This window comes from Lissotriton helveticus, chromosome 7 (genome assembly GCF_964261635.1).
Source record: "Lissotriton helveticus chromosome 7, aLisHel1.1, whole genome shotgun sequence".
Classification (NCBI taxonomy): domain Eukaryota; kingdom Metazoa; phylum Chordata; class Amphibia; order Caudata; family Salamandridae; genus Lissotriton; species Lissotriton helveticus.
Genome location: NC_136068.1, coordinates 593,075,591 through 593,102,193, shown reverse-complemented (window position 1 = coordinate 593,102,193; position 26,603 = coordinate 593,075,591). Strand labels below are relative to the sequence as shown.

Here is a 26,603-nt window from a genome sequence, read left to right as displayed (position 1 = left end):
GGAAAATCTTGACCTTCATCTCTTTGATCCAGAAATGGGCCCCCTAAAGTGGTTATCCAGTGAAACTCCGTAGTGAGTGTTGGCCCAATGAAAAGAAGCACAACCAGCTGGACCCTAAATTGATTACAAATATAGTGACATTGACATGTACTTTCAAGGCAAGAGTGAGTGGACCCCAGTGTCACCACTAACTACATCATCGGAGCACCAGTAACTTCAGTCGGTGGGCCTTGTTTGCCTAGTAAGTTTCTGGGAATCACATTTTTTGAGGGAAATGAACAATTGTTACTTACCTGTAAACAGGTGGTTCTCCAGTATTGGTGTCTTTCATAGATTCACATGCTTGAATATTCCCCGTCATCGAAGTGGGAGTCCCACGGTAAATAAAATAGCAATAATGCTAAATATATATATATATAAATATATATAAACATAATACAAGAAAAAGAATGGAAATACAACTGAAATCCTCTAAAAACGATTCCTACATAGGAATGCAAGGAAAAGAGAAAAAACTATTGTAACACATTAGTGTCATTATGTTAGTCCAAATTACAGCCAATCAGGCGCCAGCACCCTCTAGAACCTTCTCCTCAGAAGCTCAAGCCCTCAGATTTTCGTAGCACAAAGTAACCAAGAGTGTATGAGGAGAAGAGAGCCTCTGAGGGGAGGAGGGCGGGTCGCATGTGAATCTGTGAATGACACCAATACTGGAGAACCACCTGTTTACAGGTAAGTAACAATTGTTCTTCTCCAGTATTAGGGGTGTCTTTCATAGATTCACATGCTTGAATAGAATAGAAAGCAGTAACCTCCGAGAACTGAGATTGCTAGGCATATAAAGAAGAAATCAAGACAGTACTAATAATAATACAGTCATATACCACATCATAGCAATCACAGGAAAACACTAAGGAGGAGGGAACAGAGGCTCACCTTACTGAAAAAGATGGTGAAGCACTGCCTGTCCCACTGCGGTATCCGCCTCATTGATGGTATCCAAACAGTAATGGTTGGTGAAGGTGTGCCTGCTGGACCATGTCGCTGCACGGCAGATCTGATGGAGTGGCACACCAGAAAACAAGGCGGGGGATGAAAACATCGCCCTCGTAGAATGAGCCCTCACTGAAGACTGCAAAGGTTTGCCCGCTTGTAGGTGGCAGAAGGCAATGGCTGAAGACAGCCACCTGGCAATAGTTGGTTTGGAAACTGGATGTCCCTTGCGCAGTCGTCCGTATGCAATGAATAGTTGGTCGGACTTGCGGAAGGGGGCAGTTCTGGCAATGTAAAATTTAAGGCATCGTTTGATGTCCAAAGAATGCAAGCGCTGCTCCGCCGGAGATCTTGGGTCCGGAAAGAAAGTCTTGAGGAACACAGGTTCATTCAAATGAAAATCCGTAGGGACTTTAGGTAGGAAGGAGGGGTTAGTGTGGAGCGCCACCCCGTTAGGTTTAAACTGAAGATGCGGCGGCTTGGTAGTGAAAGCGTGAAGGTCGCTCACGCGACGAGATGAGGTCAAAGCCAGAAGAAGTGCAACCTCCCAGGTGAGGAATTTGATATCCGCCTTATGGATAGGTTCAAATGGTGACTTCATAAGTTGAGATAGCACAACATTGAGGTGCCAAGATGGAGGAGGGCGCCGAACAGGTGGGAATTTGCGGAAGAGCCCTTTGAAGAATTGACGTATGATCCGTGATGAACAGAGGGAGACAGAGCCATCATGGCGGAAACAAGATATTGCAGCTAAGAAAACTCTTAGAGTAGCATGCGATAGCCCTGACTGAGCGAGGCTCAAGAAGAATGGAAGAAGCTGCTCAGGAGTGGAATGGATGGGATGGATATTGTTTGTAGCGCACCAATTGTAGTGTAGTTCCTATTTTCCCAATAGGCTCTGCGCATTGGAATAATACCTACAGCAGTAAAGGCCTAGGCCAGACGTTAACTAGGTCTACTACTGTCGATACTAGACTTAATTTTTGGGTTTGCCAGCTAAGCTCAGAGTTCGCTAGAAACTTTCTCGAATGTTCAGGAAAGAATTACCTCCCCTGATTAGACAAGAAGGGATTTAGTTTCTGACAACCATAGAACATGACAACTTTGCTCTCCCCTAATCAAGAGTCAATCTCAAGAGTCGTGTGAGCACAAGGCAATTATTTTACTCAGTCAGTACGTGCATTCTTAGTCTCATCAGAATGTAGAGAGAAGGAAGAGACGGGCGTGTTCAATAAAAAGGTGTTATTTATTGATCAGTCTCTTTTCTCGTACAAGAGAAATGGATCGATATTATTGCAATACTTATAGTTAAGTAAAGTGCATACATTAAAAGCAATAGTATAAAATAATACTGTAAAAACATTGATATGGTTTCTGAGCCATATGATGTTTAAAATGATTAAAATATATTTACATACACATATACATTTGACTAAACGTACTCAACTGGTGTTTCTAAATACGCCTACCCCGTGTACCTGACCTAAGTCTAATGCGTGGGCGGGAATAGAAAGTTACAGTTTAAGTTAAGTTTGTTTTTGCCAAGTGAATAACTAAAGAATTCTCTGTGAGGGGTTATTCAGTTCTGTACCTGGAAGTTAGGATGAATGAGGAATGGTATCTCTTTCTCTGCTCTCGATATTCCAGGCTGCCTGCGAGGGCTGCCCAGAAGCGCCGGTGCTGGGTCTCTCGGCTTGAGATAGCAGCGCGTCTCTCAGCGCGTCAGGAAGGCGGGGCTGCTGCCAGCGGGGTCTGCTTCTGCTCTCGGCTTCGGCAAGTATGGCTGCTCCGTCTTGTCACCACGCGTGTGTTTGCATAGGGCAAGATCGGCAATATTTATACCTTAAAGGTGCCGAGATTGACGTAAGGATGGACATAGATACGTCAATAAAGATGTCATACGACTTGCTCGTTAGCACATTCTTTACTAAAGTTCTCTGTGAAATCAAAACAATGGCCGCACGGATTTTCCAGGTTGTCATAGGTTTGATTTGTTATGAGAACGTCGTATGCCTTATCAGGGGCTGGAGGAATGTCGCTTGTCTAATTAGATCTCAAGCGTTATGACCTAATCAGATAACACGTTCCTGTGCCGTAGTGTGACTGCGTCAGATAACGGTATCTGCATCATGGGGGCTGTTCTTGCCTCATGGGCTGACTGCTAGTTAACTTGATAGTTAGTTTAACCAGAATAGGGTCAGGAATAGGGGGATCGATTCAGAACCTATAGGAATACACAACACCCACTCCACGCTAACTATGGTCATATTTACTAATCTATGCATAGTATAACATAGTACAACATACTATAGAGTATAGTGTATACCTTACCACCCCAAAATACATAAAATGCATTTCGAAATTTTCAAATATACTGAAAAATTGCAGTCATATATATTGTATGCACTTAAGCTATGAATTAAATGCAAAAGTAAACACGCATTTGTATGCATTATTGCTTATTGGTATATGAGAAATACACATGAAATGGCTCTTAATATGGCTATACAGAAAGGAAGGTCGAGACCATTTCATCACATAATAAAATATTTGTGAACATACCAGCGGGCAGCTAAAGTCTATATAAAGTATCTCAAAATAGAAATCTTAGTTCTCTAGGAATAGTTTCTTACTTTAAGCAGAAGATCAGTGTCCCGGAAAAAATATAGGAAGAAAAATATTTTAGGGGCTTGCTGAAAAATTGCTGTCCGTGAACTGGATTGTGATTGTTCATGTGACTTTATTTTTAAAAGTTGAAGGCCGAATTCAGGGAACGCCGTGTGCGAGTTTACTCAAAAGTCTCTATTTCGGTTCTGGAGAGAACATCATATCATTCAGGCTTTCGAAAAAACTGTCAACAGCTTCATGGGAAAGTTCCACTAAGTCGGAAATAGGTGTAACCATGCATTCATGCGCATGATTGTCTGCATTGACATTCTGATTTGCATCACTGACAGAAGGTCGTACCTGTTCGATGCTGCTTTCATCTTGAACTTCACTACTCTTCAATCGTAGTGGTGAAGATTCCAGGAATGCCGTCATCAGGATTGGCAGCCTTTGAGGGCAGCACAAAGCGTGAACCTTGGTAGGAACCAACAGTGTATCTGCATCCACCGGCGCATCCGATTGTAGCGTCAGACATGTGTCTAACACGCATTCTTCTCCGCATAGCAGACACCTTAGTACAGTTAAAACACACCTTTGCCACATTGGTCGAAATGATAGAAACCAAGTCATGTTCAGGTCTCTAAGCCGGGAGAGTCCCAGGATTTTTGATATCCGGTCCCGGTATCCAATGGCTAGGATCGTATCTTCCATTGTCGCGAGAGTTTGATCTGTGACATGGGTTGCTATAACGAAAAATAAGGACTAGGAATAGGATTCCTGCAATTAGTCCCAGGATCAGGGGAAGTCCGCCAAAAATCGAATGGACGAAATCTGGAAAAATACCCAGTATGGCTTTGAATGGTGTTAATGCCATCGAAAATACTGTCTTAAATACCTTTGAGACCCCTGTGGTATCAGAAATATTTAAGATTTCGCTCAGGATTTCCGCGAAATATACGGGGGAATTAGTTGATAATAATGTATGTATCTCTGCAGTCGTCCTTGCGACTTGTAGATCATACGTTTCTTTAGATGACGTGAGCCTTGTAGGCGTCTGAAGAAGCACTGTTTTCATTCTGCTTAAAGTATCTATTCGAATAGAAGTAATTTTCAAATTGGGCCATGCCCTTGCCTCCCTGTCTGGGAAGGAGCTGGGGAACAAAGAACGTCCACAGCACTTGACCTTCGCCGTTGTAGTGACTAGATAAGGAGTCCCGGGCATAAGACTACAACATCTGCGGTCTACAATAAGAATGTAACTCCCATTATAGAGTCTTTGAAAGAATGGTTCTATTTCAGTTGCAGGTGCGCCTTGCTGGTGACATGAAAGGTTGTATGAATTCCCTTCACAGGCTCCGTGCAAACTAATACCGTTACACAGAAGCGTGCCGCTTAGTGACATAGCACAATTGTTGCCACTAAGAAACACTTTCTGTCCTTTATTACTGACACATGCATGTGAATAGGGCAGGTTCCAAGTTGTTTTAAGGTACCCCTTTCCCAATTTCTCGTACATGCCAGCCTGTGTATATTTTTGGCAGTATTGAAACCTGAAGGTTGAGATTGGAATATTTATGATTCCGTGGATTATCCATTCACTGACAGGTCGTTCTGACATTGTCATTGGTAATCTTTCTAGTTTTTCAATGCTCAAGATTGTATAATCAGCACCCTTTTGCGCCATACCGATTTGTCTATCAGTAAGGTTAAAGATTTGGAAAAGTGACGTTATGTTGATTAAACGCCAAGGCACATAGCCTGAACGCAGATTTTGTAACGTCCAGCCAAGCTGTACAATAGAACGCAATTGTGACTGACCATGTTGTAATAACAGTAAGTCTTGTGATAATATATCGATTGCTGAAGACACAATGCTGTCCAAAGAAAAAATTCTGGAGGACAGAGTCATTAACCCATTGTCCACTACAGAAAGTGATTTTTCCAAATTAATACGGTCAATTTCCCGTATTCTCTCTGCTGTTTCAATTTGAGTAACCTTCCAGGCCTCATTATATGCTGCATATACAGAGGCTGCTATGAAACGCTTTCGACGCGGTTTGCGTGGTCCCATTATGAAATCACGCAAGTCAGCACCATCAGTAAGTAAAGTTAGGTGTTGCTTAATTTCAGGCAGTGTGGAAGTTTGTAGCCATTGAAGGCATAATTTGCCCACACTGTAGGTTGTTATCATCCCTGGGTGATGTCTTTGGGGATATCTAGGGTCTGGCCTGGTCATTTTGAAACCCTGTGTTTTATTCAGGAATCTATCTTGACAGTGATTTGTATCTGTGGGCCAGATCAACCATTGTTTCCAATCAGGATGTGTTCTGTTTTGGTTTAATATATGGTTTACGTCTATCTCTTCATCTGTATCAGAGCTATTGCTAAACATTGTTGGCTTTGGAATAGACGGTTTAATTAAATCTTTGATTTTGGCTAAGCCAAGACAGGTGGTCTGTTGAACAGTGTCATTTAAAAATATCATTTGTTCTGGGATCATGCAGGCTCTAAACAAAGCTTCTAAACCCTGTACTTGCCATTCTTTTGTACCCCAAACACTTTTCAAATCAACATTTTTGTCCCAATAATCAAATCCAAAAGTATTCATTTTTTCAAAGAATGAATCTGAATATATCAATTTTGTGTTTGTTATCATGGTTTTCATCCCTGTCTTGTTTGACAATTTAAAATAAAATGTTTCAGCATTACTTATGTTAAAACCTGAGAAATATGAATATTTGTCATAAACGGTTCTAGAGCTCCCTTTTGGAGGTGTAGCACAATGTTCCCATTGATTATAATTTAAAACATTTCTAGGTTGTGCAGATTTATGTAAAAAATGGTTACCATAATGGTTATAGCAATACATACTATCATAATTTGTAGAACCTTGCAAATAATCATGTTTTGTAAATTTAGCAGACATTACTAAGTCAGACATCATGTTGTTAATGCTTTCGAAGTCCCAATCATCAGCAAATGAGTTTGGTTTTGCAAAGTCACTCAAGGAGATCTTGATTTGGTGTGGATATTTCAGGATCTCGACCGGACCATAAATTTCATAGTCAGTGTTGTCCCAGGCTACCCCACCAGGTATCGGATTGGCTGTGAAGTTGGCTGAAGAAAGTTCTCTTTTCTCGACGTGTGAAGATGTGTGTGGTTTGAGGACCAAGTTGATGTTCTGACTTGCTGTGTCCATTTTAGCATATTTTCCCTCAATGAAGCGTCCCAAAGTAAATACCATGATGAGCCAAAGTATGAGGATAAATGCACCAAAACCCACCCAAAATTCAATCCATGGAGAAACCAGATATGTTTCTTTCAGTTGTTTCAAAAGTTCCTTAGCTTTGTCTTTAAAGGATTTTGATGATGGCTGTGTCTTTGATTCACTGAAGCCGTCAGAGGAATCATCGAAGTTGATGAAGTAACCGGATGCAGTTCTGTCAATTGTTCCAATTGGTTCAGGATTTTTGTTTCTTGCATTTTCACTTGGTACTTCAGTATAGATTGGTGTGTCTCTGCTAAATGTCTTTATTTGGGTTTTCAGAGGTCTGAGTTCTATTGCATTGTTGCATAGTCCTTGTTGTTCTTCTGTAGGCGTTTCGAATGCGATGAGCCTCTTTGTTAGGACCTCTGTACTGGTAGCAAACCTTGGTGTTCTGCTACTTATTGGGAGTCCACTTGGCCTACTGTTTGTTATCGGCCACATGTTGTGGTTTTACCAGGTCGATGGATACAACTCGGTTCTCCTTTTTTCCAGCAAGTGGCGGTAGTACAACTGATCTTGTCCTGTTGACAGACAAGACAGGAACTGCTTTTCTGTAAGAAGGCCCAAATTCCTTCTTTACCGCGATCTTCTCCCTGACTAGATCCCCGACTTTTGGAAACCAGACAGGTCTTGCTGGGACAGGTGGTGATTCTTCAGTGGTTGTTGGCTGTTGTTTCAACTGTATGTTGCTCAGGTCTTTTCTTGTTTTGTTTAAGTCCTGCAAAATAGCCAAACGGTCTTTGACATCAAAGGTTTTTTCTATTACCACTGAAGTCTGACTATCAAGGTCAGAGATCAACATCCTAGTTCCGAATAATAATTCGTACGGACTGAATCCCTTCAGAGAATTTCTTGGCAAGTTATTTAGACTACGTTGGACACTTATTAGATGTTTGACCCACCCAGCTCCCGAACCTAATATCCTTTCTATTATAGATTGCTTTCTGCCTTGGTTTTTTCTTTACACCATCCCGTACCCTCAGGAAGGAAGTGAGAAGATTCCCGCTGGGCTGTGCTCATTTGGCCATGTTTCCTCCCCGGCCGGAGGGCTAGAGTGAAGACAATGGTCAAACGTAACATGCTCTTAGCGTATATGCCATTTAGACTCGCAAATCTTGTATAATAGTCCGGACGTCAGCCGAGTGCTGGTGATCTACATTATAAGTGGAAACTAGCCTGTATATGTTAATCGCAAGCCATTCTTCTTACTGGTGATGTTATCTGCAGTCAGATTCCACCGTATTTTATTTTTTCTCTCCCCACTGCGATTTCTGTTGCAGTTTGGGCAGTTTTTTACAAACATGGTATGATGTAGGCTCATGCCTGGCCACCAGTACCGTGATTGTAAATCTTCCAGAGAATCTTTTAGTTTGAGGTGTCTGAGACCCTCGCCCATGTGTGCGTCTGCGATTAACAAGTTTCTCCTGTCCATGTTTGGAATCACTCTATCCCCCACTCCAGGGATTCGAGCAAAAGGAACGGAGTTTGCATCTATGCTGTATGTGTAATTGAGTGGATAGTTGATCGGTAACGCTGAGCAGTCGCCTTTTGATGACGTTTTCACCGCCAGCAATGTTTCACCGTCAATGTATTTTAATGTACGCTTTTTTCGAACTACGGGAGCCGATTTAGTTGCTGCCGCTGCGGCTGTTTCAGCCAATGAATTCCCTACAACGTGAACGCCATCACGTTGATGACTCAGTGAGTGAGTCACGTGAGTCTTTGGTAGTTCTTTTTGTAAAAGAGCTATTTGTTCCCAGAGCAGTTTCTGCTTTATTGGTGCACCTGTGTCATCTTTGTATCCGTTCTGAATCCATGTCTGCAAATCGCTGTTATATGATTTGACGCAGTAAAATGAATCTGACACTATAAGTGTCGGGAATTTGCGATCCGCATTATCTAGCGCCATTTTCAATGCGATTATTTCAGTTTGTTGTTCTGAATTAGTTTCTACTGAGTGTGATTTTGTTAATAGAGGTTTTAATATACCTCCGCGCCACACTTCTTTTGTAATCTCACATGTGGGGTTGTATGCTTGTTCTCCCCAAACGGACGGTTGAGCATGTCCGTCTGTGTAGATTACACAGGCGTAATGTCGTAGAGGCAGAACGTCGATTGGCAGAGGATACGTCTTTTCATATTTTAGATTTTTCAATTCTTCTAGTTCTGGATCAAAGTAGTTGTATACTTTGTCCGTTGTGATTGAATTCACCCATTGTATCCATTCCGGATTCAATGTTGTTGTTGGTAAATTACACTGTGTTGTTAGTGCCTCAAAGGCTGATTCTGCTGTTCTGACTGTGATATGTCTACCATCAGCTATGTCTTTTTCTCTAGCTATTGCGGTTTGAACTGCACGAATTATTTTTTCTGTATTACTGAATTTCTGTTCAGCTTCTGTGTACATGTGTGATTTGAGTGCAATTGGTACCTTTTCTCCCTCATTAGAGGTCAGGTATGTGAATCCGCATCTCCCTGGGATGACTCCGATCACAAGGTTGCGTGTGTTATCACGTGTTTCTAATTTTGTTTTAATTAGCATGTCTGTTTGTAAGGATCTCAAAATTTCTGTGTGTGTTTGAGTCCAATTGGATCTTTTAAAGTCTGGTTTAATTAGATCATAAAGGGGTTTGACCCTTTCTGCGTAATTTGCAATGTATGTTCTTCCGAAATTTAGGAAGCCTAGAATTGACTGTAGGTTTTTTAGTGTTTTAGGAGCTTGGATTACAGCACATTTCTCTAAGAAATTGTCTGCCAGGCTTTTACCTTCACTTGATAACTCATATCCTAAGAATAGGACTTTCAGATGGGCAATTCTGGATTTTTTGAAGTTGAATTTGTAACCCTCTGCAGCGAACCCAAGTATTATGGTGTTCACCCTTTTCAAGTGAGTCTCCAAGTCATCATCTGTTAAGTAAATGTCATCGACATAAGATAATGCTTCATCATCATATAGTTGTAGTAATTCTGTTACTCTCGCTGAGAATACCCCCGGGCTATTCTTGTACCCCTGGGCTAACCGACAGAATTGTTTTTGAGTGCCATTTACTGAGAATGCAGTTAAATATCTGCTCTCTGGTGCTATGTTTTGACAAAAGAATCCATTGGAGATGTCCAAGGTTGTTTTGTATTTTTTGCGCACTATGTTATTCATTAGTGCAGCACTGTGTGAGTTTTGCACTGCAAAAGTTTTGCAACATGTGTTAAGGTGGCGGTAATCCAAAACTAGACGGTATGAATTGTCTGGTTTGGAGACCGGAAACAAAGGGTTGTTCATTTGTGAGGTGCAAGTTTCAATCACCCCCTGGTATTCTAGCTGATCTAGTATTTCATTTACCTGTTTTTTAGCTTCTTGCTTAATTGGGTACTGCCTTTGTGCAGTTGGTTGTGATTTTAACTGGATTTTGTGAGGAGGAGAATCCTCATCCCATCCTACATGATTTTTATATAAAGCAGGTGCTAAGGCCACTGCCCACTTTCTAGCAAGTGTGTATTTTTTTATGAATCTGGATTTGATTCGAGAAGGCAGGCATAATTACTTCTTCGCCATGAGGGCACTCCCTGACAAACTCTGGTGGCCAGTCTTTTTCAGCTAGAAGGATGTCATAGCCCTTGGAGAGGTTATCCCAAAATAGTCCCCTTATTTTCCTAGTCTTATCTCCCTCTATACGTAATGTTATCTCGTATATCTTGTGGGGCTTGCTAACTCTGGTATCTGCAGTTTCCACTTGAAGATATTCATTCGTGTCCACTGTCTCCAGATGATTCATAAGGACTTTGCGAGCTATGCTCACCTCTGCTGCGCTGTCTAGCATTGTCTGAGCCCACTCTCCGTTTTTCAGTTGTGTCCTCAGTATTCTCGGCATTGTTAACTACCTTTATACTGGCTACCTTCTTTTTTGGAAATTGTAATTTCTTTTTTTGTTGAGCAGGTTCCTTGTCTTTGGACTTGGCGTGCTCGTCTCTTTGTTCTGATCGTCCTCTTCTTTCCGATTTCTGCGAGGAATTCTGAAAAGATTGAGAGGGACGTGTATCAATGTCTTGATATCTATCAGGTTTTTTAATATTATCCCTATTTCTAAGGTTATATCTATTCCCAGAGGGGTCACTCTGCGGTGACCTCTGTCTTCGGTTTGGAGATTTTTCTCTTCGCCTAGGAGACCTTCCTCTGGACTGGAATTTCTTTTCTTTAGGATTGGATTGTTTGTTTCCATCCCAGTTCTTTTTTGGTGAATTATTATTAAAAAATATTTTTTCTGGACTTTCAGTCAGTTGCGGTTTTACTGGTATTCCACCTAAACTATCTCTGCCTAGTTCCTCATAGGATTTTTCTATGATTCTGGCTATTTCAGCTGGTTGGTCTGCTATATCTGTCTCTTTTAACCTTTGGCGGATCGCCACGTTTGCTGCTTCACCTTTTATGTTGGCTAATAATATAGCCAAGACCTGCTTGAAGTCTTTTAGTAATTTCATACCAAGAGTTAAAGCAGGTTCTGGACCGTATTCATCTTGAATTTGTTTTAGCACATCTGGTATCACCGATATGGATGGAACACCGTGCGTTTTTGTGTAGATGGAAGCAAAGACTGTACCCCAAGTGTCACAGTCCTCAATGTGTGGTGCGATTCCCATTGGGAGACATATAGTCAGAATCCTGTGTTTTTCTAGCGGGGTGGTGTCAGGAAACACCGCCTCTATTTGGGTGATTTTCTGTGCCAACCAGAATGGTATTTGTTCCCGTTTAGCTGGAACTTTACCTAGGCAGGATTGGATGTTCTGTGGTGTAATTTTGTTTGTGTTCCCCTGGTGAGGGGTAAGCTGTGGTAGTTTAATCGCTGGCTGAATTGTAGAAGTCCGCATCACATACTGTACTAATTGTCTGTGAATTTTTAGTAATTGTTTTAGCTGTATTAACAGCTGTGGTGCAGGCATCTCGTCGATGTCTGGATTTGGTGTGTATCCGGCTAGGACCGGCCACGTTGCTCCTGGTCTACCTAAAGGACCGAGCCTGGTTATGTGATTATTATGTTTTAGGGCGCCATCAAATAAGAGCAAATGCTCTTGGAATTTGAGTGGTACTTCCACCTCCTCGAAAGGAGTGTATGTTTCAGGAGGTTCCTCTACTTAGTATTAGTGGAAGTACTTTGTTACAGCATTTGCTGCTGGAAAATGTATCCATGTATAGTATACCTCTGTCTGCCGATATTCGTGTGCCTCAATTACGAATATGACTGTGCCACCTCTAGGTGTCAGTCCATTTTCTATAAGTTTTAAGGTTATAGATCTCCTTTTAATGACCGGAATGAGTGTTATATTCGGGTCTGCTGCTTGCATGGTAGCATCAGCATCTGCGAGTTCAGTAGCTAATCTAACTGCCTCTCTTTCTTCATCACTGTCTCCCATTTTACAGACAGGATGGTATTATGTCTATTTGCAGATCAGGTTTCTTTATGGAACAAAGATTAGATGCACAATATTTTGGAACTGTTTATCCTTCAACGTTGACTAGACCAAGAACCATACATAGGAGTTCCCTCCTGCGAGGTTTTGGAGGATATTACCTTTCACCCACTCCAGACGTCTTTGGAGTATGTGGGAAAAGGGGTCTGAGTGAGAAAGCACGACTGAGTTACTCTAAATGTCTTACGTTAGTTTTATCGCCCTTTCCAAACGCGTTGGGCGCCATGTAGTGTAGTTCCTATTTTCCCAATAGGCTCTGCGCATTGGAATAATACCTACAGCAGTAAAGGCCTAGGCCAGACGTTAACTAGGTCTACTACGGTCGATACTAGACTTAATTTTTGGGTTTGCCAGCTAAGCTCAGAGTTCGCTAGAAACTTTCTCGAATGTTCAGGAAAGAATTACCTCCCCTGATTAGACAAGAAGGGATTTAGTTTCTGACAACCATAGAACATGACAACTTTGCTCTCCCCTAATCAAGAGTCAATCTCAAGAGTCGTGTGAGCACAAGGCAATTATTTTACTCAGTCAGTACGTGCATTCTTAGTCTCATCAGAATGTAGAGAGAAGGAAGAGACGGGCGTGTTCAATAAAAAGGTGTTATTTATTGATCAGTCTCTTTTCTCGTACAAGAGAAATGGATCGATATTATTGCAATACTTATAGTTAAGTAAAGTGCATACATTAAAAGCAATAGTATAAAATAATACTGTAAAAACATTGATATGGTTTCTGAGCCATATGATGTTTAAAATGATTAAAATATATTTACATACACATATACATTTGACTAAACGTACTCAACTGGTGTTTCTAAATACGCCTACCCCGTGTACCTGACCTAAGTCTAATGCGTGGGCGGGAATAGAAAGTTACAGTTTAAGTTAAGTTTGTTTTTGCCAAGTGAATAACTAAAGAATTCTCTGTGAGGGGTTATTCAGTTCTGTACCTGGAAGTTAGGATGAATGAGGAATGGTATCTCTTTCTCTGCTCTCGATATTCCAGGCTGCCTGCGAGGGCTGCCCAGAAGCGCCGGTGCTGGGTCTCTCGGCTTGAGATAGCAGCGCGTCTCTCAGCGCGTCAGGAAGGCGGGGCTGCTGCCAGCGGGGTCTGCTTCTGCTCTCGGCTTCGGCAAGTATGGCTGCTCCGTCTTGTCACCACGCGTGTGTTTGCATAGGGCAAGATCGGCAATATTTATACCTTAAAGGTGCCGAGATTGACGTAAGGATGGACATAGATACGTCAATAAAGATGTCATACGACTTGCTCGTTAGCACATTCTTTACTAAAGTTCTCTGTGAAATCAAAACAATGGCCGCACGGATTTTCCAGGTTGTCATAGGTTTGATTTGTTATGAGAGCGTCGTATGCCTTATCAGGCGCTGGAGGAATGTCGCTTGTCTAATTAGATCTCAAGCGTTATGACCTAATCAGATAACACGTTCCTGTGCCGTAATGTGACTGCGTCAGATAACGGTATCTGCATCATGGGGGCTGTTCTTGCCTCATGGGCTGACTGCTAGTTAACTTGATAGTTAGTTTAACCAGAATAGGGTCAGGAATAGGGGGATCGATTCAGAACCTATAGGAATACACGACACAATGACAGAACCGCTTCCACTTGAGTTTGTAAGTTTTGATAGTAGATGGAGCCCTGGCATGAGCTAGGATGTCTCTGCATTCCTGGGATAAGTTCAAGTCAGCTAATTCAAGGTACTCCGGTTCCATGCCCACAATTGTAGCGTGGAGGGGTCCGGATGACACACTAGGCACCTGTCCATAGTTAGAAGATCCGGACGAGGGCGTAGATGGATGGGCTCGCACAGGGACAACAGCAGCAGTTCCGAAAACCATGCCTGCCTGGGCCAACGAGGTGCGATCAACAGGATGTGGCAGGGCTGCCTCCGCATTTTCCACAGTACTCGCGGTATCAATGGGAGCGGCGTAAAAGCGTAAGCGAATAGATCGCACCAGTCGATCAAAAGGGCATTCCCGCAGGACCCGGGGTGGGGATGCCAACTTGCATAAGACGGGCATTTCCGATTCTCCGGTGTTGCAAAGAGGTCTAGATCTGGGTGACCCCACTGGCGAAACACAAGATCTAGAGTCGGTTGGTGCAGTTCCCATTCGTGTGTTGTGGATGTGGACCTGCTCAAAGAATCCGCCAGGAGGTTGGACACGCCTGGAAGGTGGACGGCTGTCAAGGTGATGTGATGGCGGAGAGCCCAATCCCAGATCGACTGGGCCAAGTGGGACAGATGTGGAGACTTGGTCCCTCCCTGTTTGTTCACATAGTGCATACTGGTGGTGTTGTCTGTTTGGATTAGCACGGACTCCCCGTGAACAACCGGGAGGAAGGACTTGAGCGCTAGGAATATCGCCAGCAATTCTAGCCTGTTGATATGCCACGTGCGTTGCGTCGGCGTCCACTTGCCCTTGATGGATAATCCCTGGAGATGAGCGCCCCACCCTTCCAGGGAGGCGTCCGTCGTCAGCGTAAGATCTGGAGCGTGAACGAGGAACGACATTCCCTCTTCCAGATTCGTGGGCTGTGCCCACCAAAGCAGGCTCTCATGCGGGCTGTGACGGCAACTAGGTCGTTGAAGGACCAGGAGACCTGACGCCACTTCCAGTTCCTCCTGAATGGGACGGGTGAGCAACCTGCAATTTGGGATCAGTGAGATACAAGATGAAGCCATTACCAAGAATGATTTTAACGTCCGAACAGAAACGAACTGTTTTCTTCGAATGAGGGAGACCAGACGAAGGATCTTCAGACGTCGCTCGTTGGAGACAAACGCTTTTGAGAGCTGCGTGTCCAGGATCGCACCCAGGAAGGTTCTGGTTTGCAGAGGCGCAAACTGTGACTTTGACGTTGATGGTCAACCCCAGAGACTGAAAGACCTGCTGGCAAAGGCGAGTATCCTGACCTAGTCGAAGGTGGCATTGAGACTTGAGAAGGCAATCGTCTAAATATGGAAAGATTTGAACTCCTTGTAGACGCAGGTGAGCCACCACAGGTGCCAGTACCTTCGTGAACACACGAGGAGCTGATCGCAGTCTGAAGGGCAGAACTTTGAACTGAAAATGCATTGGTCCCACCTTGAAACGCAGGTACTGGCGATGTTGTTGGATTATGGGGACATGAAAGTATGCGTCTTGAAGGTCTATGGTGGTCATGAAATCCTCGCTGGATAGAAGACGCAGGATTTCCAGTAACGTCAGCATGCGGAATGACTGGGACTTTAGGAACTGGTTGAGAGCCCTCAAATCCAGAATGGGTCGCCAATCTCCGGTCTTCTTGAGTATGAGGAACAATCGAGAGTAAAAACCGTTCCCTCTTTGATGTTTCGGGACCACTTCGACTGCACCTTTTAAAACAAGAAGACGGACCTGATGATAAAGCTCCTCGAGATGTGGAGGAGGCGGGCCACGAGGTGGAGTGCAAGGAGAAATCTCTACAAATTCCAGGGTATGACCTCGTTTGACAATGTCCAAAACCCAGCGGTCTGAGGTGATCGAGGACCACTGAGAATAAAACAGAGAGATTCGTCCTCCAACACTTTGATGGTGGCAAAAGTCATTGGCGTTTAGGATTGGATCCACGATAGGAAGACTTTCCTCTGTAAGGTCTGGAGGACTGCTGACGAGGTTGCTGATTGGGCGTGTAACGTTGGCCGCTCTGATTGTAGGAGCGGTATTGTTGCCCACCTCGAACGGTGGAAGAAGTGCCGCATCCGCGCGCACCTCGAAAGGACTGCTTCCGAAATTGCAACGTGCCCAAAGATTTTGCCGTATCGGTGTCCTTCTTAATGGACTCAAGGGCGTCATCGATATGGGATCCGAATAGCGATTCCCCATCATATGGCATATCCAGTATTTTGGATTGGACTTCCTGCCAGAAGGAGGTGGACTTCAGCCAGCCTTGTCGACGGAGTGCAGCCGCACTTGCAAGCAGACGGAAACCTGTGTTTGCGATATCGACTGCACAGTCGATTATTTCTTCCGATGCCCTCTGATCGTCGCGAAGAATCTGTTGAGCGTCAGCCTTGGAAGCATCAGGTATGAGTGCCATGAAATCTGAAATGTCCGACCACATCTGCCGGTCATAACATCCCAAGATGGCTAAGGCATTGGCTGCCCGGACAGATGTTGAAGCCATCGTTGAGAACTTGCGGCCAATAGCATCTAAACGACGACCCTCTCTATCCGGAGGGGCAGTGACCTGGGACGCTGGATTCCGTGCTCTACGCTGTGCAGCCTGAGTCATCACAGAGTCTGGCTTGGGATGAGAAGTCAGGCAAGCTGGAGAACCAGCTGGCGCCTTGTACTTCTTCTCAAGGCGCGGTATCTGAGCAGGTAAGGAGTTTGGAGCATTCATGAGTTTAATACTCTCCTTCCAAACGAAATCAATGATCGGAATTGTGTGTACCTGCTTATAAGGTTTATCTTTAAAATCATAAAGAAAACAGTCCTCCTCGCGTTGTGATCGTGGTAATTTGAAACGCTGAGCCGCTTTGTCCATTAAAAGATGGAAACTGGCGATATCCACAGGTGGGGATTCCCCCGATTTCCCAGGCTGAGGAGAGGGCGTCTGTGCCTGATAATCGTCCCATTCAGCCATATCTTGGTCGCCTGCATCATCTTGTCAGGGACCTCTCCGTCCTCACGCTCTGGGACCGCTTCATCATCCGCATCCTGCGGGTAAACAGTGGTATGTATTCTAATTGACGTCTGAACCTGAGACGAAGTTGAGGTGGTAAGATAGGCGGCAAAGAAGGTAGAGGTAGTGTCACAGGAGCAGGGGACTGTACAGGTGTAGTCTGCGGTGTTGCAGATAAACGGCGGTTGTAGTCATCCAGCATATGTTGGAGATTAGAGATCAAGGTTAATGGAATGGTAGCCAAAGGAACTTGGACCAACTCCTCTTCCTGTTGAGACTCTTGGTCTCCGCCATTGTCGTCCGAATTAGACTCCTGACATTTAATTATTAAATCAGAGGGACTATGTGCCCCAAACGCGTCCCCTTCATGCTCAGAGTCTGTGTCTGTAGTTGCGAACATCGGAGAAGGTGGTTGTGGCTCTGGATCAGAGATCTGTTGGCAGGGAACAGTAGTGCGACGATGTGAAGATTCCGAAGTCTTCAACGGCACGAGCGGCAAAGAGGCAAACGAAATCGGTGCCGCCGTTAACGTCGGCGAGACTGACTTGGCTGTCGACAAAGGTAATTTTGTAGAATTCGTCGTCGACGGCGACCGGGTCACTGTCGACGGGCGATCCACTGTAGGTGAAGTCGTCGACGGGTTCGTCGTCGACGGTGCAGTCGTCGAAGCTGGTAGAGCCTCAGTAGACGGTATCTTCGTCGACGGGGCTGTGGTCGACGGTGTCTTTGTCCACGAGACCTTTGTCGACGGTGTCTTCGTCGACGAGACTTTGGTCGACGGAGTCTTTGTCGACGAGAGCTTGGTCGACGGAGTAGTTGACGACGACTATTTCTTCGGGTCTTTCGTCGACGAGGATTCTCTCTTCGTCGACGAGGAGATGGGAATCGTCGACGGAACAGGCTGAGACGGATACTCGTCGACGCATGGGCTGTCGACGACACCGTCGTCGACGACGAGAAGGCTGAAGTGGTAGTCAGCGTCGTCGTCGAAGATGCAGGCAAAGCTGTTCTCGTCGTCGGAACGCTCGTCGACGCTCCTGTTGACGGCGGAACTTTAAGAGGCGTGGAAACACCTCGAGAGGCAGCAGAAGACGCCTGAGAGCCTGGTCTCGTGGGCGTAGAGGTGGTAGGAGTGGCAGAGGACACCACAGGAGCCAGAGACAAGGCCAATTTAGGCTTTTTGATGAAAGGAGATGGAAACTCCTGAACACTACCACGCTTAGAGGCTGCTGTGGAAAGACAAGATTGTAAACTTTCTGCATCAGACAGCGCAGAATCCTTGTCCTTAAGACGCTGCAGCCAAAGGAGAAGACGGCCTTCTCGGTCTTTAAGAGTCTTAGTAGAAAAAGTTCTACATAACTTGCAGTTGGCAGCCTCATGATCAGGATATAAACAGTAGATACACTTCTGGTGGGGGTCCTTTTCAAAAAGGCGCAGCTTCCCACAAGAAGAGCAAGGTCTAAATAAAGACTTCTTACTTGACATTTTGTGAAGAAAACACTGGAAACTAGAAGAGTAGAGATGAGAACTGAGCATAGCTCAGGGAGACTCCCTTCACACGACGTGCGGTAGAAAATCTGAGGGCTTGAGCTTCTGAGGAGAAGGTTCTAGAGGGTGCTGGCGCCTGATTGGCTGTAATTTGGACTAACATAATGACACTAATGTGTTACAAATAGTTTTTTCTCTTTACCTTGCATTCCTATGTAGGAATCGTTTATAGAGGATTTCAGTTGCATTTCCATTCTTTTTCTTGTATTATGTTTATATATATTTATATATATATTTAGCATTATTGCTATTTTATTTACCGTGGGACTCCCACTTCGACGACGGGGAACATTCAAGCATGTGAATCTATGAAAGACACCCCTAATACTGGAGACATTTTATTTATTTTGAATACTGGAAACGCAGCAGCTGAGGCATAAGAGCACCAAGTCATCTGGTGCGGTATATATACAAAGGCGGATCAGTATGACATTTTGGGACCAAGTGTTCAGCACAGATAAGTGTTCAGCGCAGATCCAAATCCCTTGCAGGACAACACTGAGTGAAACAAGGTTTCTTATTGGTTATGAAAAGATTTAGTTACACTGTTCACATAAATTCAAGTTTATATTACAGACATTTATCAAAGAAAAAGCTATTTCAATTGGACACTCAGACCGTACAAGAATCCCAAACAAGTTCCAACTCCTGAAAGGCTGTTTTCCAAAGTGTCTCGTAGTGGGACAACTGTATAATAAATATGAAATGTACATACAATACTGTTCTGCAGTACTATGTCATAATGGAAAGAGATGCTTTCTAGAGACTGTGTACTATGAACACAATGTAAACCCTTAACTGAATAACAATTTTGGGAAATAAATGGAATATGTCAAATATATATACAAAACCTTTTATTACAAATGTTTACATGTAGCCTTTTTGGTTGAGTGCAACACTATGTATGGTACGTAAAAAATGTCACTCTATGAAGTAGAAAGGCCATAATTTAGAACATGGGTGTTCCTTTACTTCCCTGCAAGGCATCATTATGAACTGTTAATATTTTATTAGAATCTGCTCTAGCTAGAAAACTAGTCATTTTTTTTTTTTTATGGACAACCCACCGATATCAATATGCAGTAAAATATCAAAATAGCAAGGTAGCACCACATAATAGGTATTTATTTGTATGATATGCCATAACTTTAATTTATTTTCCTGTGAATTTGTCACATTTGCAGCATAATGTGGACATTCATTGCTACATAACTGCAGTAAACCCTAGATTTATTGTTTAAGAGTTACTAAACACTACCATCTCGTAGAGTAAGCCTCAACTGCACTCGCTAGTTACCAAGTGTCATGCGCTCAAAGGGTGTATCAAGGTTTTCTAATTGGAGTACCACAGCATTGTGGCTCTACAGACAAGTACCATCCAGTAGCCACAGACTGTCCAGTACCTATAGAAAAGGCGTTACAGGCATGGAGACTAAAACCTGAGATACATAAAACAAAGCTGACTGTAGTAAAACATTGTAGGGGAGAGATGATTAAACAGCAGGAAAATATGAGAACAAATGCTGCAAAAAGTGTTACGTCAAAAAAGGGAAAAAGGAATCAAGATGGTGCCAGAGCAAGTGGTTTATAAGAGTTTCAAAATCATCATGGCTCAGAAACAAACCTGCCCCTGCTCTCCAAGGGTGTAGAAAAACTATTGAAGTGATAGGTTAGATGTACTGGTGCTATCTCCATCAACTCTAAAGAAACTGCCACTTAAGGTTTGTGGATCCCAGAAATATAGGCATACAAACCATTAGAGCTTTGGCTGGTACTTCGTGCCTATGAGGAAAATCCAGATCTTGCGTGGTCTCTTCTACTGTATAATTATCTAGAATTTGCTATCCAAACCCATTCTTACTGCACAACTGACCTCTCACTGTTACCAAACAATATTCATATAGTGCTCTGCTGCTATTTGTGTGGCCTTGTGATGCACAACTGTGTCCAATTAATAGCACACCTGTAACAAAGTAGGGTCCTAAAGAGTACATGCTTGGTCCCCTGGATAGGTATTCTAAATTTTAACTTTCATAGCCCACCCAGTAAACTCTCCCCTGACTGTAAGACAGAAAATAATTTGCCACGAGTGGCTAATATGACCAAACTGGCAACCCACTGCTCTCAGCCGAGATAAGCCTCTATGTGCTATCCACATGGGCAACTTATTTCCTTGTCTTCTCAATGGTGAAAGGGAAAAGCAAATAAAGACAGGTGCGTCAAGATGCATAGCAGGAAAGACTGTACCCTCTAATTTAATTTAATTTTAATTTAATTGTGGGTTTATATAGCGCTAGAATCAACTCCCGGAGGAGTATCTCCGCGCTTCGACCGCTGGGGAACCCGTCCTGGCTCACCCTGAGAGATGGTCCCTAATGGGTATCTCTAAGGTGAGACCAAGCATCCCCGGTGGTCTGGGGGGCCGTTGTGAAGATGAGGCAAGCTAATGCCCAGAGTTGCCGAGTGTGGTCCCTGACTGGAGTAGGCACCGAGGCGAGAATTATCGAGCCCGCTGACCCTGGTCCACAACCCTGCCGCGTCGGGAATCGAACCCTGGTCCCGGGCCGTCCTCTGCTTACGGGTCTGCCGCCTCTAACCAGTGAGCCACACCACTCCACATTCCCTCTAATCGGGGAGAGGGAAGGAAGGAATTAAAAAGTAATTAAATGAAAGGAAATGTAGTTAATGGCACAGAGATCTACCCCCCCCGCCTTTTCAGTCTAGGTGGAAGACCCAAATATATTTGCTGATATGGACACCACCCGCAGGCAATCACAGCCCATGTTATTGCTGCAGGTTGAAAGAAGACATGAGAGAGCGAATTGTGGAGCCCAACACACACACACACAGATCCCCAACACACACACACAGAGCCCAACACACACACACAGAGCCCAACACACACACAGACTATATTCCAATCCCCGGGGCTATATTCCACAAGACTATATTCCAAACCCCAGGGCTGAGAGCCATGGAACTCCAATGTAACGTTAATGACTGCTTCCATGGCTACCCTACTCAGCCAACCTGTTTACAAAACTGCCATTAACCCCTTTTGCGCTGATGACGAGCTCAGCTCGTCATGAGGTTTACCTCCCATGCGCTCATGACGAGCTGAGCTCGTCATGAACCGCGGGGTTTTAAAAACTTCAGCGCGCAGCGGGAAAACCCGCCGCGCGCATGTGGTTAAAGTCCTGGAAGATCCTGGTCAGTCTTCACAAACCTCACAATGTCAGAGTTAACACAACAGATGAAGCCAGGGAGAGGCTTTGGGTTCTACTTGCAAATAAATACAACCTACCCCCCTTCACACATATATGTGGATATATGCTCAATTTATTTTCATAGGACAGGGATTATGAGATAGCTAAGACAACAAAGCTGATCTATTAGCCTTTTAGACGGAGTGCCAAGACCCTGTAGAAGATGTTTAAAGGGAAGGAAGAGACTGGTAGTCACCCAAACCTTAAAATGATGTTGGGTGCTCCTAAAGCCCATTGGCCCTGTCCAATAAACCTTCTGTAAAACCCTTAACCAATCGTTCAGCTCTCAGAATTTGGTAGTCCACAGGTCCTGGGCAGGTCCGACGTTTCCGACGTAAGAAAGCTGCGCCAGGTGAGAGATAATCAGTTAGGAACTCAGAGAGGGGCAACAAAAGCGCACATTGTTAGTCCTAGAGCAGGGATAACACTGCATTGACTCCTAATCCCCACACTCTCCCCTTTCTGGAACAGAAATGTGAAGGGGTAGAAGAGGAAGTAGCAAGTATAGAAAATGTAATGTTACCCTTTCTAAGCCATTGAGAAACTGTATACCAAATAATGAGGTTTTCCTGGGCACTGAAAATGCTGGAGTCACCCTACCAGTGGACCAAACAGTTATTAAAAATTGTGGAAAATTTCAGGACACCAGGCTAGTTTACATGGAGCATGGGAAGAAGATGGGACTCTGCTTGCGAAAGACCAGGTGTGCGAGTTGGAGACTGTAGTCACAGGCACATGCCATTACGGACTGTCAAACGTTGAACATCATTAACACGCAGACAAATGTCCTGTGAAGGTATGCAGCTGCCAATGTCATAGAGAAATAGGATGCGGTGGAGTACACTGATGATTGTAAAGGGTTATTACCGATACTCGTCCGGAGGTCCTCACAGAGGCTGATGTGGGGAAACTGGAGCATCTGCCTCCATTTTTTACTCTTCCCTTTTCGGTTTCCTCCGCCACCTGTGAAGAAACAAAGACTACATCTTATTATATGAGAAAAGCAATAAGTATCAATGAAAAACATGTGGTAGGCTGATGCAACACATGGGTACATTCTTGCACAGCAACCCCAATCAAAGCAGTATATAGCGGGTGCAAGAAGGGCACCTGTAAAACTTCATCGCAACAGCAGTTATAGGCTGATGCACCTCTTATTTCTGCAATGTAATTTGTTCTCAGTTTTAATGATATTTCAGATGCTGGAACCGCATATCTGCAGGGCAGCTTCAGGATTGAAAGATAAACATGTAGCATTAACATTAATATCAAGGCAGTGTCAATGACCATTGAAGGGTCAATACTGTAACACAGCAGAAACACCACGTCATCATGGACAGTGCTTTACATAAATAATTATAACGCCCCTAGCAACCAACATAGCACCAAATTCTAGGCTGCTTTCCAACAGAACTCCATGGAACAAAAGGTCGCACGAAATCAAGTCAAGTCCCACAACTCTATGCTTCAAAATCAATATCACATTGACAGAAAACTTAAGGCACTCCAAAGACATTCTCACGGAGTGCACTGCATCAAACAACACTGACAAAGATAGGCAACACGGATAAGAGGATGGCAAGACAGACAAGGGAGGTTGGGCGGGGAGTGGGTGAGTTGGACAACGGCGAGAGGGCGGGCAGTGCGGTAACAGGCAACGGATTGGGGGTGGGGGGCAACAAGGACAAAGGAGGGAGCCCTACAAAACGAAAGAAATAATTATGTGTCTTTGAATGACCAGTAGAACCCTTTAACAAATGCTGGGAGCTGTTGAGTCAAACAGAATGCTCCTTTGGAGGACCACAGCAACAGTAAGAATTCTGTGGCTTTTACCTTCGTGCCCCTGTGATGTGTTCTGCTTCATTGGCCTTCCCCTCTCCCTCGGTGAATTCAGTTCATCGCAGGCAAAAGGAAACGAGCATTTACAATGCAATGGTCTCGGCATTATTAAAGGTAGAGCTATTGGCATTGCTCATGACATTTTTTTTCATTTTTTTTAAAAACATAAATAAATGGTATTGTCATTTACAATGGCAATAGGTGAGCATTAGAGAGTAGTAGAGAGGACACATTCATTTTGTTATGCACGGGGAGATGAAGTGATCTGTCCAGAATCCCAGGATGTTGAGTACCCCTGCAGAGACTCAAACATGTTACTCCAGCTTCGAGGTCGACCCTCTAGCCTTTAGCACACTCATTGAAATATTTGTATCTTTTGCTTATAACACTTCAAGGGATTGCTTACTCTTTCCTTCGTGTGCTGCAGCCCTCTCAAACCATCCATAGTCATTCTCCATGTTACTTATCCCTGCCGTTATTAGTGGCTATCTTCGCCATCCCTGGACACGTGTTTCGGGGTATCACCCCTCGTCAGCAGGGATAGGCCGTGTACTGGGGTTGCCGATGGCTGTCAATATCTGCCAGGTATAGTACCACTCAGGCGCGTAGGTGCGGGATCCCAGGCTCGTCAGCCCACTGCTCACGGGAGCTTTAAAGTTACAAATGGGGGTGGGGTCGCACTCTACTCACACACCGGCGGTGTCGCCCCTAAGGACTTTGGTCAATGTAGTAAAGTGTTCGCGATGCATCATCTTTCGATCTTCTGCTATCTTCGCTGTCTTCGCCATCCCTGGACACGTGTTTCGGGGTATCACCCCTCGTCAGCAGGGATAGGCCGTGTACTGTATTCAAACTACCCACAAGCTAATCCAGATAGCAATACTGATCTTATTCAGACCAAAATAGCTGATCTTTGACAACATGGAGAAAACCAACCCGAAGAGTGAAATGCCAATGTTAATTACTCCACTGTTCCAAAATGCAAAAAACTTCAACAACTTGATATGAAGCGAACGTGCCAATGAAGTTACTAACTTTAAAAAATGGCAATGAATGGGCAGTATTAGAATCTTTTTTGTCTGAGAAAAAAATGCGAGCCAACTCATGTGAAAAATTCCTTTAATCGTGGGCTCCTAAGATCATAGATACCACATTGCCCAGAGATTTTGAAACATAAGGCGTGCGTAGGATACCTACCCATAAAGGAAGGCAAATCTCTTAAAGTAATAATCTTCAAATCTATACATTTGCTACATACCATCTTGATACTTCAATGGTCAAGAAAAAACCCAACATCAATTAAAAAGATTATATAAATATAAAAATTAACTTTAGCTAAAGATCTCAATATGGGTTTTCAGGTCGAGTAGAGATGATAATACCATGTAAAAGTAAAAACACTGTCACATGATGATACTAAGAAGCTTGCTCTTTTTTTTTTAAACTAAGCATACTGAAAGGTAGATGGGCACGAATCAAACTAATTGGTCACTTCAGAATGCAGGTTCAGACCGAGCCATTTACATTGGTCTCGCCTGTGTAATTTTAAACAGTTTCATAGACTGGTTCAGAGAACATGTGGATCTTTAAGAGATTTCTAGGATTACACCGAGAGATTAGGACGAAATAGGTCTAAAGTGACTTTAGGCCTGAAAATACTTCAATAGGGCAGATCTGTAGTTGAATACATGTAGAAATTGGAGGATACAAAAGACAATGAGAAATGATTGCAACTAAAAGAAGACCTGCATGGTTTAAACACTAATACAGCCACAAGGTTACATGGATATATACGTTCATAAAACAAAGCTTAAATGGGATATGAATTTAAATGACAGCTACTTGGTATTCACGAACAGCATGTTTAGAATTTGTTAAATGCTTTATTAACTAAAAGGTTTAAGATCAACACTTTTGATGGTAGTTTTGAAGATATGGGTGGATTGGGAATTTAAAAAGTATTTTGTGCTGGAGGAGAGAGGGAGGTGGGGTATTAACTACTGGTTAGTATGCAAACAGAATTAGAGGTTGGTTGGAGTCAGTGGGGCAGGCATCCCAGATGTGTGTTTGCTTTTTATTCATGTCTTTACTTTTTTTGCTTCTTTCCATTTCATCTTGGCACCACTAGGCAAGCAATGGCTACCTTGCCTCAGCAGTGGGATATGGTAGTTTGTTCAATGTTCTAGAGTACATCCAACTAAAGCTATGCAAACTGTGCCAAGTTCAACCCCTTCAGCATTTGTATCAGCGATAGTGAGCAGTCAAGCTTCTTTGGTAGGTAATGCGGTGTGTGCAAACTCAGAGATCAATCACTCAGCATCACAATAACTGATCATTCAACCCAGTTCTTTACTTTACAAAGACAAGTATTTTATTACACACAAACTTAGAAAGACATACTAACAGGAACACCTAAGAAACTGGCAATAGGATTACTGTGCCTTGGGACACCACCCAACGCTTCCCTTTAAATTGGTGGCTCTCCTCTGGCAAAGATAGACAAGTTCTCTATATGGTTAGAATGTCTATGGAGTATGAATCAAGCATAAGGTGCGGATTACCCAGTTCAGCAAAAGCATCCCTCAGGTTCAATAAAGTCCCCTTTAAAGTCCACCAACAGTGTCTAAATCACAGTTATCAGGAAACCAGCAACATACCACTTCACTAGCTCTAGCTTCTGGGAAGAAACTTAGGGGTCCATTACGATGGCAGGAGGACAACTGTACAAGGGACCAACTGCCAGAGGTGTGGCGGTCCCGCCATTGCAATTAGGATGCCACCGCCACAATGGCATTTCGCATATATTGCATTGTGGTGGGCAGTGCAGTAAGCAGCACCCGCCACAATGCAATATATGCATGTTGTGCAATGGCATGCACAACGTGACAGGTGCCTTGTGTATGCCAATGTTGGGGGGTACCATGGGTGCCCCCCAAGTGCATCCCCCCACCCCACCACC

The 26,603-nt window shown here is 43.8% G+C and overlaps 1 protein-coding gene across 5 annotated transcripts in view; it reads right to left on the bottom strand.

Annotated features, from left to right (window-relative positions):
• The window catches only part of GRK6 (G protein-coupled receptor kinase 6), a 697,925-nt gene that overhangs the window by 602,399 nt on the left and 68,923 nt on the right, over nt 1-26,603 (bottom strand). For all 5 annotated transcript variants that reach the window (XM_078652756.1, XM_078652755.1, XM_078652753.1 and 2 more), the window contains exon 2: nt 22,673-22,768. In XM_078652756.1, the coding sequence (XP_078508882.1) occupies nt 22,673-22,724 (52 nt within the window). In that variant the 5' untranslated portion in view covers nt 22,725-22,768. The remainder of the gene's footprint in view (nt 1-22,672; nt 22,769-26,603) is intronic.